General features: G+C 39.9%; 1 protein-coding gene across 7 annotated transcripts in view; it reads left to right on the top strand.

Moving 5' to 3' along the window:
* MARCHF8 (membrane associated ring-CH-type finger 8) overlaps window positions 1-13,457 on the top strand; it is a 198,847-nt gene that overhangs the window by 61,453 nt on the left and 123,937 nt on the right. For 6 of the 7 annotated variants that reach the window (XM_041742523.1, XM_041742519.1, XM_041742518.1 and 3 more), the window contains exon 2: window positions 675-854. In XM_041742523.1, the coding sequence (XP_041598457.1) occupies window positions 753-854 (102 nt within the window). In that variant the 5' untranslated portion in view covers window positions 675-752. Of the gene's footprint in view, window positions 1-674; window positions 855-13,457 lie in introns of those variants that run through there. The other variant, XM_041742522.1, reaches the window with a different exon arrangement.

The raw sequence follows: 13,457 nt of genomic DNA, 5'->3' as shown, positions 1-13,457 counted from the left end.
GCAAACTATAAGCTGTGGGCAAAATCTAGCTAGCCATCTATTTTTGTAAGTAAGGCTTTATTGGAACATAATGATTCTTGTTCATTTACACACTTATAGTGCCTTCTTTCATGGGACAACAGCAGAATTGAGTAATTTAAAAAATATATGCGCCACAGTGCCTAAAATATTTACTCCCTGGCCCTTTATAGGAAAAGTTTTCCAACAACTGGTCTAGAGTGTCTAGACTTTCAGAACGTTAAGCAGAGATCATAGATACCTTAAATTTATGTGGTTTCAAGGGCAATAGTTTTAAGGCAAGATCACTACTTTTATCATAATGAGTGCTTTTTTTCAAGGAAAAATAAACTTCAGAAATATTCTTAAAATAAAGGATGACACTACTGTTTAAAACCTAATAGCCAATGGAAAATTAACATCTGATTATACATGTAGCTGATCCACAGCCTCTTTCAGGTGTTTCTGTCTTATTACATGAGAAAAAGTGTTAAGATTTTCCCCATAAGACATTTACCTTCTATTGTTTTTGAAGATCAAGTATTTATGTCAGTCATTGTAACTGATTCAAATATGAATATAAGAATATAAATATATGAATAAATATAAAATGCTAATCTCACTGTTGGACATTTGAAGTGTTTTATCTCAGTTATGTCCTGTCTTTTTTCTCTCAGCTTGAAGTCCATGGCCCAAAATGACTCTACCACTGGAGAGTCTCTTCAGTAAAGAAGACAACCAGACAGGAGGCTGGGATGAGCATGCCACTGCATCAGATCTCTGCCATTCCAACCCAGGATGCTACCTCTGCTAGAATCTACAGAAGTAAGACCAAAGAAAAGGAGAGGGAAGAGCAGGTATTAGGAGAATAATTTAGTTTCATTATTTTTGTTGTTTTCATTATAGATGGCCTAGAATGATAGGCTCTGACGACCATGGTTTTCTCCAGTAATATACTAAAATACACATGGTATAAATAGTTGGGCTTGGAATTTTTCTCTGCAGGTTTCTAGGTTTTCAGATTTGGTATCAACTTATTCTGCCATGGTTATACCTGATTGTTTATCTTCATTGCCTAAAATGGTATGTTTATTTATGATAAATTTCTGAGGAAAAGTTCTTTGAATTCTCAAAACATGATACAAAGGATAAATTAATTTGAACCAAGGTTTTATGAAGACCTCATACATACTAGTCTCTGTTTGCTGCAAGGGTATCATAGTTAACAGCATAGAGCCTGTCTCTGCCCTTATACGGCTCTTGATCTGGCCTGACAGTTAAAATGCATTGGAATCCAATAGTAAAACTAGCAATGGAGGAATGCAGAAGTACCAAATTCCAGTTCAGGAGGTCAGGAATGGCTTCCTGGAGAAAATGACCTTTATATGACCTGGAGTTAGCTAGAGAAAGGTAGAGTATCCCAATTGGAAGAAATATTATATGCTGAAAGCCCAAATTTAAAGCAATGTGAGTTTGAAGAGATTAAAACAGAATAACTGGAATATAAAGGGTAGTGGCAAGATAGGAGGTTGGAAAAGTTATAGGAGTTACCATAAGGAATTTGGGTTTATGTTTGCAGAAGAATGAATGATCAAATTTGTGTTCTTTAAGCATTTCACTCAGACTGCAGTTTGGAGAGTGAATTCAATGAGTGGTAGAGAGTCTAGTTAGAGGATTATTTAATAGCCTACCTAGGCCAGGTTTGGTAAACTTTTTCTAAAAAGGGCCAGATAATGCATGTTTTAGACTTGGTGGGCCAGATAGTCATATTTCCTCAATTCTGCCATTGCAGCATGAAAATAGCCAAAGGCTAAATGAATGGTCATGACTGTGTTCCAATAAATCTTTTCTTGCAAAAAAACAGGTGACAGGCCAATTTTGGCTTATAGGCTGTAGTTTGCCAATCTCTGACCTATAAGGAAAAGGTGATAGTGACTTCGTCTAGGATAGAGTAGTGGGAATATAGAGATAATTAGCTTATTAACACACTGGGCTTGATAATTTTGTGTGGGGTGAGATAGGGAGGAGTCAGGGATGACTCCTACTTTCTCCTTGCCTTGCCATGTGCTGTGTAGACATGTGCTCAGTAGTTCTCACAGCATTCCTCTTTTGTAGTAAATTTTTACTGAAGACTCTAAAGAATCCATGTTAAATCAAAAACTGATGTCTTGTTTGAAATTGAGTCATTATAGTTGACAGGATACCACTCTTTGCCTTATTATTAAAATAATGAAAAAAAAAAAAACCCAAACTTATCGTATCATAGCTCTTGAGGTAGATTGACTATGGAAGATAAAAAGGTACCATATAACTTAAGAAAGGTCTCCATATTCTTAGTTTGTGTTTTCCTTTTTTCAGTTGTTTGTGTCATCAGTCTGCACCCTTTCTGTTTCTTAGCTCTTAGGATGCATTTTCAGCATTGGCTGAAAGCCTGACCAGGGGTGGTGGTGGTATAGATGGGCTTGGGATATATTATTTTCAAAATTTTAGTTTTTCCTCAATTTACTGGAGCTGAAAGAATACCCCATATCCCCATATTCTTTCAGTTTTCATTTAAGTTAATAGTCTTCATTTAAGATTCATTTAAATTAATGGTCTTTTTTTGTAACCCTTTAGCCCAAATGGATTTTTTTTTTTTTTTTCCAAATGGATTTTTAAATACTACTACATAGAACATTTTTTAGGCTAAGGTGCTTGCCTATACCACGTTGAGGTTGCTCGGTCTCTATTCATTGCTGTGTTCCATTTGGACACCAGATGGCAGGAATTTCTTGATATGTGTATATATATTGTAATGTATGTATGTATAGACAGGATATGTATGTCTGTACATATACACATATGTGTATATACATATACATGTGTATATACATATGTACATGTATGTATACACCTATACATACATACTTACTGAATTGATCTATTTGATGGGTTTTTTAAGGTTTAAATAAGTAGCATTAATGACCATATTCATGGAATTGGGATTTTAATTGGTATTGGGAAGAGGCACCATTCTGTCCCATTTTAGTGTGGGGAATACTTTGAACCTGATGACAGTGTGATCGTTTTGGGAATCATGGTGCCAAGGTGCGGCTGCAGGTAGTGGAGTTGCAGCTGACACAGGAGTTTGAAAGGGTTCCATAACAGTTTTGGCAGCAGCTGGAATGTTGCTAAAAATGACTTTTGTAGAAGTCTAGGTTCTGAAATGTATCAGAATTTATTTGGAAGGCAAATTTTTGTCCATTGGAGTTTGTTTTTCTTTATCTAGTTTCTCTGGCACAATAAGTTCAAAACAGAGTTCTTTGGTATAATTTATGATCTTCTGTATTTGGGAGAGGAGAAGAGGAAGGAAGAGAAGCACTGCAGAAAGAGGCACTCCTTTCCTGCTCATCATCCACTGTTCTCAGAGGTGCAAAGATTTAACTTTATCTCACAATCTCTTGGTTAACAGGAGATGGTTCATTACATCAATAACAGTTTTATTCCTTCTGAATCTTGTGAGAAGAGAGGGCCTTGCAGTTTACCCAGAATCAAATAATCCAATCATTAACATTGACAGTTTTACCAATGTTTATCAGATACATGATTCTATAGCTCCATTGCATGAGCCCGTATCTATACAGTTCAAAGAAGAGTTAATGACTTTTACACAGTAGTCAATACAGTTGTTGAATGAATGAGTGAATTTAATTTTAATGGTATGGGGACCACTGTGGAATTAAGAGGAATTTTTTATAATAAAAGGATTTCTGCTGCTATTGCTTATGAACTGGGTAGATGTTTCTTGAGTATTTTTTTTCCTTAGTGTTTTGCAAGTATTGATCCATTGCCTTCCAGAGTCTGGTCTGCATTTAGAAACCTGACGTGGAGATTGTTTGCATTCCTTCTATTAGGAATATATTCTACATAGGGGTTTTTTTTTAGAATATTTTTTTCCTTATAGTTTACAGTTATTTCTCTTTCTTAAAAAAAATTGATTTATTTGCTCATGAGAGACACAGAAGGAGAGAGGCGAAAACTTACACAGAGGGAAAAGCATGCAGGGAATCTGGTGTGGGACTCCATCCTGGAACTTCATCCACGATCATGCCCTGAGCCAAAGGCAGTCGCTCAACCACTGAGCCACCCAGGCATCCCTATCAATTTCTTATCTAGACTTAACTCTGTCTTGTGGTTCAATAGGTCCCTTTACATTTTTCAGGATTATTTCTTATTATGATTTATTTCATTTTTATTTTTATTTATTTATTTATTTTTTAAAGATTTTATTTATTTATGCATGAGAGATACACACACACACAGAGAGGCAGAGACACAGGTAGAGGGAGAAGCAGACTCCATGCAGGGAGCCCCCATGGGACTTGATCCCAGGTCTCCAGGATCACACTCTAGGCTGAAGGTGGCGCTAAACCACTGAGCCACCTGGGCTGCCCTTACTGCATTTTAAACAGCTTTATTAGAGTATAATTGACATCCAATAAACAATACATATTTAAAGCATACAGTATAAAAAAAAAAGCATACAATATCTTCTCAAGCAAGATTGTAAACATATCCATCACTCCCAAAAGTTTCCTCATGCCTCTTCCTTAAGCAGTCATTGATCTGCTTTCTTTCACTGTAGATGTTTGCATTTTCTAGGGTTTTATGTAGATGGAATAATATGTTATGTACTCTTTGTAATATAGCATTTTTCAAAGATTAATTCTTTTGCAATTCATCCACACTGTGCATTATAGTTATGTCCTTATTTATTTTTTAAAAAATTCAATTTAACATATAGTATATTATTAGTTTCAGAGACAATTTAGTGATTCATCAGTTACATAGCATCCAGTACTCATGACATCTCGTACCCTCCTTTTTTTAGATAACCAATTTCTTTTTTTGGGGGGGGGGTGGTTTTCACTTCAATTTTTAATTTTTTTTTACATATATATATATATTTTTAATTTTTTATTTATTTATGATAGTCACAGAGAGAGAGAGAGAGAGAGAGAGAGAGGCAGAGACACAGGCAGAGGGAGAAGCAGGCTCCATGCACCGGGAGCCTGATGTGGGATTCGATCCCGGGTCTCCAGGATCGCGCCCTGGGCCAAAGGCAGGCGCCAAACCGCTGCGCCACCCAGGATCCCTACATATATTTTTTTAATTGGAGTTCAGTTTGCCAACATATAGCATAACACCCAGGGTTCATCCCATCAAGTGCCCCCCCTCAGTGCCCATCACCCAGTGACCCCCACCCCTTGCCCACCTCCCTTTCCACCACCCTTTGTTCGTTTCCCAGAGTTAGGAGTCTCTCATGGTCTGTCTCCCTTTCTCATATTTCCCACTTATTTTTTCCTCCTTTCCCCTTAATTCCCTTTCACTATTTTTTATACTCCCCAGATGAACGAGACCATATAATTTTTGTCCTTCTCCAATTGACTTAATTCACTCAGCATAATAAGCTCAAGGTCCATCCACATCAGAGCAAATGGTGGGTATTTGTCATTTCTAATGGCTGAGTAATCTTCCATTGTATACATAGACCACATCTTCTTTATCCATTCATCTTTCGATGGACACCGAGGCTCCTTCCACAGTTGGGCTATTGTGGACATTGCTGCTAGAAACATCGGGGTGCAGGTGTCCCGGCGTTTCATTGCATCTGTATCTTTGGGAATTTTGTCGAAGGGCAGATCTATTTTTAACTCTTTGAGGACCCTCCACACAGTTTCCCAGAGTGGCTACACCAGTTCACATTACCACAAACAGTGCAAGAAGGTTCGTTCCCCTTTCTCCACATCCTCTCCAACATTTGTTGTTTCCTGCCTTGTTAATTTTCCCCATTCTCACTGGTGTGAGGTGGTATTGTGGTTTTGATGTGTATTTCCCTGATGGCCAGTGATGTGGAGCATTTTCTCATGTACTTGTTGGCCATGTCTGTGTCTTCCTCTGTGAAATTTCTATTCATGTCTTTTACCCATTTCATGATTGGATTGTTTGTTTCTTTGCTGTTGAAAACTCAACATACAAGTTCTTTATAGATCTTAGATACTAGTCCTTTATCTGATACGTCATTTGCACATATCTTCTCCCATTCTGTAGGTTGTCTTTTAGTTTTGTTGACTGTTTCTTTTGCTGTGCAAAAGCTTCTTATCTTGATGAAGTCCCAGTAGTTCATTTTTGCTTTGTTTCTCTTGCCTTCATGGATATATCTTGCAAGAAGTTACTGTGGCCAAGTTCAAAAAGGGTGTTGCCTGTGTTCTCCTCTAGGATTTTGATGGAATCTTGTCTCACATTTAGATCTGTCATGCATTTTGAGTTTATCTTGTGTATGGTGTAAGAGAATGGTCCAGTTTCATTCTTCTGCATGTGGCTGTCCAATTTTACCAGCACCATTTATTGAAGAGACCGTCTTTTGGCTAGTGGATAGTCTTTCCTGCTATGTCAAATATTAGTTGACCATAAAGTTGAGGGTCCACCTCTATATTCTCTATTCGGTTCCATTGATCTATGTGTCTGTTTTTGTGTCAGTACCACACTGTCTTGATGACCACAGCTTTGTAGTACAACCTGAAATCTGGCATTGTGATGCCCCCAGTTATGGTTTTCTTTTTTAAAATTCCCCTGGCTATACAGGGTCTTTTCTGATTCCACACAAATCTTTTTTTTTATTTGCGCTCATTTTATTTAATATATTTTTTTAATAAATTAATTTTTATTGGTGTTCAATTTACCAACATACAGAAAAACAACCAGTGCTCATCCCGTCAAGTGGCCCCCTCAGTGCCCGACACCAGTTCCCCCCCACCCCCCGCCCTCCTCCCCTTCCACCACCCCTAGTTTGTTTTCCAGAGTTAGGAGTCTTTATGTTCTGTCTCCCTTCCTGATATTTCCTACCCATTTCTTCTCCCTTCCCTTATATTCCCTTTCACTATTATTTATATTCCCCAAATGAATGAGAACATACACTGTTTGTCCTTCTCCGATTGACTTACTGCACTCAGCATAATACCCTCCAGTTCTATCCACGTTGAAGCAAATGGTGGGTATTTGTCGTTTCTAATGGCTGAGTAATATTCCATTGTATACATAGACCACATCTTCTTTATCCATTCATCTTTCGATGGACACCAAGGCTCCTTCCACAGTTTGGCTATTGTGGACATTGCTGCTAGAAACATCGGGGTGCAAGTGTCCCGGCGTTTCATTGCATCTGAGTCTTTGGGGTAAATCCCCAACAGTGCAACTGCTGGGTCGTAGGGCAGGTCTATTTTTAACTCTTTGAGGAACCTCCACACAGTTTTCCAGAGTGGCTGCACCAGTTCACATTCCCACCAACAGTGTAAGAGGGTTCCCTTTTCTCCGCATCCTCTCCAACATTTGTTGTTTCCTGCCTTGTTAATTTTCCCCATTCTCACTGGTGTGAGGTGGTATCTCATTGTGGTTTTCATTTGTATTTCCCTGATGGCAAGTGATGCAGAGCATTTTCTCATGTGCATATTGGCCATGTCTAGGTCTTCCTCTGTGAGATTTCTGTTCATGTCTTTTGCCCATTTCATGATTGGATTGTTTGTTTCTTTGCTGTTGAGTTTATTTTTTTTTATTTTTTGGTGTTGAGTTTAATAAGTTCTTTATACATTTTGGAAACTAGCCCTTTATCTGATATGTCATTTGCAAATATCTTCTCCCATTCTGTAGGTTGTGTTTTAGTTTTGTTGACTGTGTCCTTTGCTGTGCAAAAGCTTCTTATCTTGATGAAGTCCCAATAGTTCATTTTTGCTTTTGTTTCTTTTGCCTTTGTGGATGTATCTTGCAAGAAGTTACTGTGGCCAAGTTCAAAAAGGGTGTTGCCTGTGTTCTCCTCTAGGATTTTCATGGAATCTTGTCTCACATTTAGATCTCTCATCCATTTTGAGTTTATCTTTGTGTATGGTGAAAGAGAGTGGTCTAGTTTCATTCTTCTGCATGTGGATGTCCAATTTTCCCAACACCATTAATTGAAGAGACTGTCTTTCTTCCAATGAATAGTCTTTCCTCCTTTATCGAATATTAGTTGTCAGGGTCCACTTCTGGATTCTCTATTCTGTTCCATTGATCGATGTGTCTGTTTTTGTGCCAGTACCACACTGTCTTGATGACCACATCTTTGTAGTACAACCTGAAGTCTGGCATTGTGATGCCCCCAGCTATGGTTTTCTTTTTAAATATTAACTTGACTATTCGGGGTCTTTTCTGACTCCACACAAATCTTAAAAGAATTTGCTCTAACTCTCTGAAGAAAGTCCATGGTATTTTATAGGGATTGCATTAAACGTGTAAATTGCCCTGGGTAACATTGACATTTTCACAATATTAAGTTTGCCAATCCATGAACATGGAATATTTTTCCATCTCTTTGTGTCTTACTCAATTTCTTTCAGAAGTGTTCTGTAGTTTTTAGGGTATAGTTCCTTTACCTCTTTGGTTAGGTTTATTCCTAGGTGTCTTATGCTTTTGGGTGCAATTGTAAATGGGATTGACTCCTTAATTTCTCTTTCTTCAGTCTCATTGTTAGTGTATAGAAATGCCACTGACTTCTGGGCATTGATTTTGTATCCAGCCACACTGCCAAATTGCTCTATGAGTTCTAGCAATCTTGGGGTGGAGTCTTTTGGGTTTTCTATGTAGAGTATCGTGTCATCGGCGAAAAAGAAGAGTTTAACTTCTTTTTTACCAATTTGAATGCCTTTAATGTCTTTTTGTTGTCTGATTGCTGAGGCTAGGACTTCTAGTACTATGTTGAATAGCAGTGGTGAGAGTGGACATCCCTGCCTGTTCTGATCTTAGGGGAAAGGCTCCCAGTGCTTCCCCATTGAGGATGATATTTGCTGTGGGTTTTTCGTAGATGGCTTTTAAGATGTTAAGGAATGTTCCCTCTATCCTTACACTCTGAAGAGTATTGATCAGGAATGGATGCTGTATTTTGTCAAATGCTTTCTCTGCATCTATTGAAAGGATCATAAGGTTCTTGTTTTTTCTCTTGCTGATATGATGAATCACATTGATTGTTTTACGAATGTTGAACCAGCCTTTCATCCCGGGGATAAAATCCTACTTGGTCATGGTGAATAATCTTCTTAATGTACTGTTGGATCTTATTGGCCAGTATCTTGTTGACAATTTTTGCATCTATGTTCATCAGGGATATTGGTCTATAATTCTCCTTTTTGGTGGGGTCTCTGTCTGGTTTTGGAATTAAGGTGATGATGTCCTCATAGAACGAATTTGGAAGTACTCCATCTCTTTCTATCTTTCCAAACAGCTTTAGTAGAATAGGTATGGTTTCTTCTTTATACGTTTGATAGAATTCCCCAGGGAAGCGATCTGGCCCTGGACTTTTGTGTCTTGGGAGGTTTTTGATGACTGCTTCAATTTCCTCCCTGGTTATTGGCCTGTTCAGGTTTTCTATTTCTTCTGTTCCAGTTTTGGTAGTTGGTGGTTTTCCAGACGTCCATTTCTTCTAGATTGCCTAGTTTATTGGCGTATAGGTGTTCATAATATGTTTTTAAAATCGTTTGTATTTCTTGGTGTTGGTAGTAATCTCTTTCTCATTTATGATTTTATTAATTTGAGTCTTCTCTCTTCTTTTTAATAAGGCCGGCTAATGGTTTATCTATCTTATTAATTCTTTCAAAGAACCAACTCCTGGTTTTGTTGATATGTTCCTCAGTTCTTCTGGTCTTGATTTCGTTGAGTTTGCTCGAATCTTTATTTACTCTCTTCTTCTGCTGGGTGTAGCATCTGTTTGCTGTTTTTTTCTCTAGCTCCTTTAGGTGTAAGGTTAGCTTTGTATTTGTGTTCTAACAAGTTTTGAATGGATGCTTGTATTGTGATGTATTTCCCCCTCAGGGATGCTTTAACTGTATCCCAAAGATTTTGAATGGTTGTATCTTCATTCTCATTAGTTTCCATGAATCTTTTTTAATTCTTCCTTAATTTCTTGGTTGACCCTTTCCTCTTTTAGCCGGATGGTCCTTATCCTCCACATGTTTGAAGTCCTTCCAAACTTCTTGTTGTGATTTAGTTCTAATTTCAAGGCATTATGGTCTGAGAATACGCAGGGGACGATCCCAGTCTTTTGGTATCGGTTCAGACCTGATTTGTGACCCAGTGTATCGTCTATTCTGGAGAAAGTTCCATGTGCACTTGAGAAGAATGTGTATTCAGTTGCGTTTGGACGTAAAGTTTTGTAGATATCTGTGAAATCCATCTGGTCCAGTGTATCATTTAAAGCTCTCATTTCTTTGGAGATGTTGTGCTTAGAAGACCTATTGAGTGTAGAAAGTGGTAGATTGAAGTCACCAAGTATAAATGTATTATTATCTAAGTATGTCTTAACTTTGGTTATTAATTGATTGATATACTTGGCAGCTCCCTCATTCGGGGCATAAATATTCATGACTGTTAGGTCCTCTTGTTGGATAGATCCTTTAAGTATGATATAGTGTCCCTCTTCATCTCTCACTACAGTCTTCGGGGTAAATTTTAGGTTATCTGATATGAGGATGGCTACCCCTGCTTTCTTTTGAGGACCATTTGAATGGTAAATAGACTCCAACCTTTTATTTTCAGGCTGTAGGTGTCCTTCTGTCTAAAATGAGTCTCTTGTAGACAGCAAATAGATGGGTCCTGCTTTTTTATCCAGTCTGACACCCTGTGCCCTTTGATGGGGTCATTAAGCCCGTTCCCGTTCAGAGTTATTATTGAAAGATATGAGTTTAGTGTCATCATGATACCTATTCAGTCCCTGTTTTTGTGGATTGTTCCATTGGATTTCTTAAAGGGGATTTTTAAGAGTTCCCCTTAAAATTTCTTGCAGAGCTGGTTTGGAGGTCACATATTCTTTCAGTTCCTGCTTGTCTTGGAAGCTCTTTCTCTCTCCTTCCATTCTGAATGAGAGCCTTGCTGGATAGAGTATTCTTCGTTGCGTGTTTTTCTCATTCAGGACCCTGAATATATCCTGCCAGCCCTTTCTGGCCTGCCAGGTCTCTGTGGAGAGGTCTGCTGTTAATCTGATATTTCTCCCCCTATAAGTTAGGGATTTCTTGTCTCTTGTTGCTTTAAGGATCTTCTCTTTATCCTTGGAATTTGCAAGCATAACTATTAAATGTCGAGGTGCTGAATGGTTTTTATTGATTTTGGGGGGGGGGATCTCTCTATTTCCTGGATCTGAATGCCTGTTTCCCTTCTCAGTTAGTAAAGTTTTCAGTTATGATTTGTTCAAATATATATTCTGGACCTCTGTCCCTTTTGGCGTCCTCGGGAACCCCAATTAAACGTAAGTTTTTCTTCCTCAGGCTGTCATTCATTTCCCTTAATCTATCCTCATGCTCTTTTGTTTGTCTCTTTTTTCCTCAGTTTCGCTCTTTGCCATCAACCTTTCTTCTATGTCACTCAGTCGTTCTTCCTCGTCGTTAGGACCTCTAGTTTGGATTGCATCTCATTTAATTGATTTTTAATTTCTGCCTGATTAGATCTAAATTCTGCAGTCATGAAGTCTCTTGAGTCCTTTATGCTTTTTTCTAGAGCTACCGGTAGCTTTATAATAGTGCTTCTGAATTGGCTTTCTGACATTGAATTGTAATCCAAATTTTGTAACTCGGTGGGAGTCAGGACTGTTTCTGATTCTTTCTTTTGAGATGAGGTTTTCCTTCTAGTCATTTTGCTCAGTGCAGAGTGGTCAAAACAAGTTGTATTGGGAAAAGGAGAAAAAGAGAGAAGAGATAGAAGAAAAGAAAAAGATAAAAAGAAGAAAAAAAAGAGAAGAAAAGAAAAAAAAGAAAGGGGGTAGGAAGCAAATAGAAATAAAAAAAACAACAAAACAAAAGGGAGTATCCTCTGATTCTGTATACTGTAAATCCCTCGACTTCCCCTGGAATTTTCCAGAGGTGCTTGGTCAGTAATTTCTTTTTCCCGTCCGTCTAGCTGGTCTTCTGGGGGAGGGGCCTGCTGTGCTGATTTTCAGGTGTTAGCACTTGGGGGAGCTCCTCTGCCCCCTGCCTGGTGTAGGGCTTAGTGAGTGATGTTTAAGCTGCTTATCCAGCGAGGCCACTGTGAGGCTCAGTGGGGGTTGTTTACCCTGTGAAGCCCCAGGAGGAACAACCATAGTGGCGGAGGCCAGCTCTGGAACCTTGGATTCAGCTCCTGCAGTAGCTACAGAGCTACGGAGCTCTCAGTCTGCAGGTGCCTGGATGCTCGGGGGCGGGGCTGCTGATCTGTTCAGCTGAGGGCAGGAGTGTCCTTGCTGTCCTGTGCCCTCCTGGGTTCTGCCTGTCTCACAGGGAGCACCGGATCCTGGTCTGTGTCCCCGGTGCCCTGTGCTCCTGGGCGCGCAGCCGCTTCGGCGTGGAGCGCAGAGCCTCTGCCAGAGCCGTCTCCGCGCTGCTCCTGGGGCCGTGCAGCCCCCTCCGCGGAGCCGCCGCCCGAGCCCCTCTGAGCTGCTCCGGGTCCCGCCGTGCGCGCTGCAGCCCTTAGGGAGCTTGGCGCACTCTCCCGGGGCGCAGGTGCCTGTTAGTGTCCCAGGGAGCCCAAGGGCATCCCCGCCCTCCTGGGTCCTGCTCTAACTCCCTGCGAGGCCTTTCCACCCGGGAAGGTTGGTGCAGCTCCTGCTCCTCCGGGACGGGGCTCTCCTGTCCTGGGGACACTCGCCCAGGCCCGGCTCCTCGCGGGCCCCTCCCCCTTGGAGGCCTTTTGTTTCTTTATTTCTTTTTCCCCGTCTTCCTACCTTGATAGAAGCCGAACTCTTCTCACTGTAGCGTTCCAGCTGGTCTCTCCTTAAATCTCAGGCCAAATTCGTAGACTTTCAGGATGATTTGAAGGTTATCTAGGTAATTTGGTGGGGACAGGTGACCTGGGGACCCTACTCTTCCGCCATCTGTCCCCGACCCCCTGATCTTATATCTTGTTTGCAGTTTTGGCATACTGACTTACGAGTTCTAGTAGCTTTGCTTACATTAAATTTTCCACATAGACAGTTGTGTTATCTGTGAATAGTGTTTTATGCTGCCCCTTTCTCTCTCTCCTACTCTCTCTCTTCCGTTCTTTCTTTTCTTGATTTCTTCATTATTTTATTTATTTATTCAAGAGAGACACTGAGAGAGAGGCAGGGACATAGGCAGAGGGAGAAGCAGGCTCCATGCAGGTAGCCTGATGTCCATCCCAGGACCCCAGGATCACTCCGTGAGCCAAAGGCAGACAGATGCCATTGTCCCTTAGGCTGCCCTTTTCTATATGCATGTGTCCCTCCTCTGTTTTTGTCCTAGCGAACATCTCTAGTACTCATGTTGTTCCTGATCTTAGGGGGAAAGCATTTATTCTTTCAACATTAAGCATAGTGTTAGCTCTATGTTTTTTGTAGATACACTGTATCAGGTTAAGCTTCCTTTTATTTCTAGTTTGCTGAGAGTTTTGGTCAAGAATGGATCATAGGTTTT

The sequence above is a fragment of the Vulpes lagopus genome, chromosome 2 (genome assembly GCF_018345385.1).
Source record: "Vulpes lagopus strain Blue_001 chromosome 2, ASM1834538v1, whole genome shotgun sequence".
NCBI lineage: Eukaryota > Metazoa > Chordata > Mammalia > Carnivora > Canidae > Vulpes > Vulpes lagopus.
The sequence above is the reverse complement of the archived record's forward strand: the minus strand, read 5'-3'. Positions and strand labels throughout refer to the sequence as shown.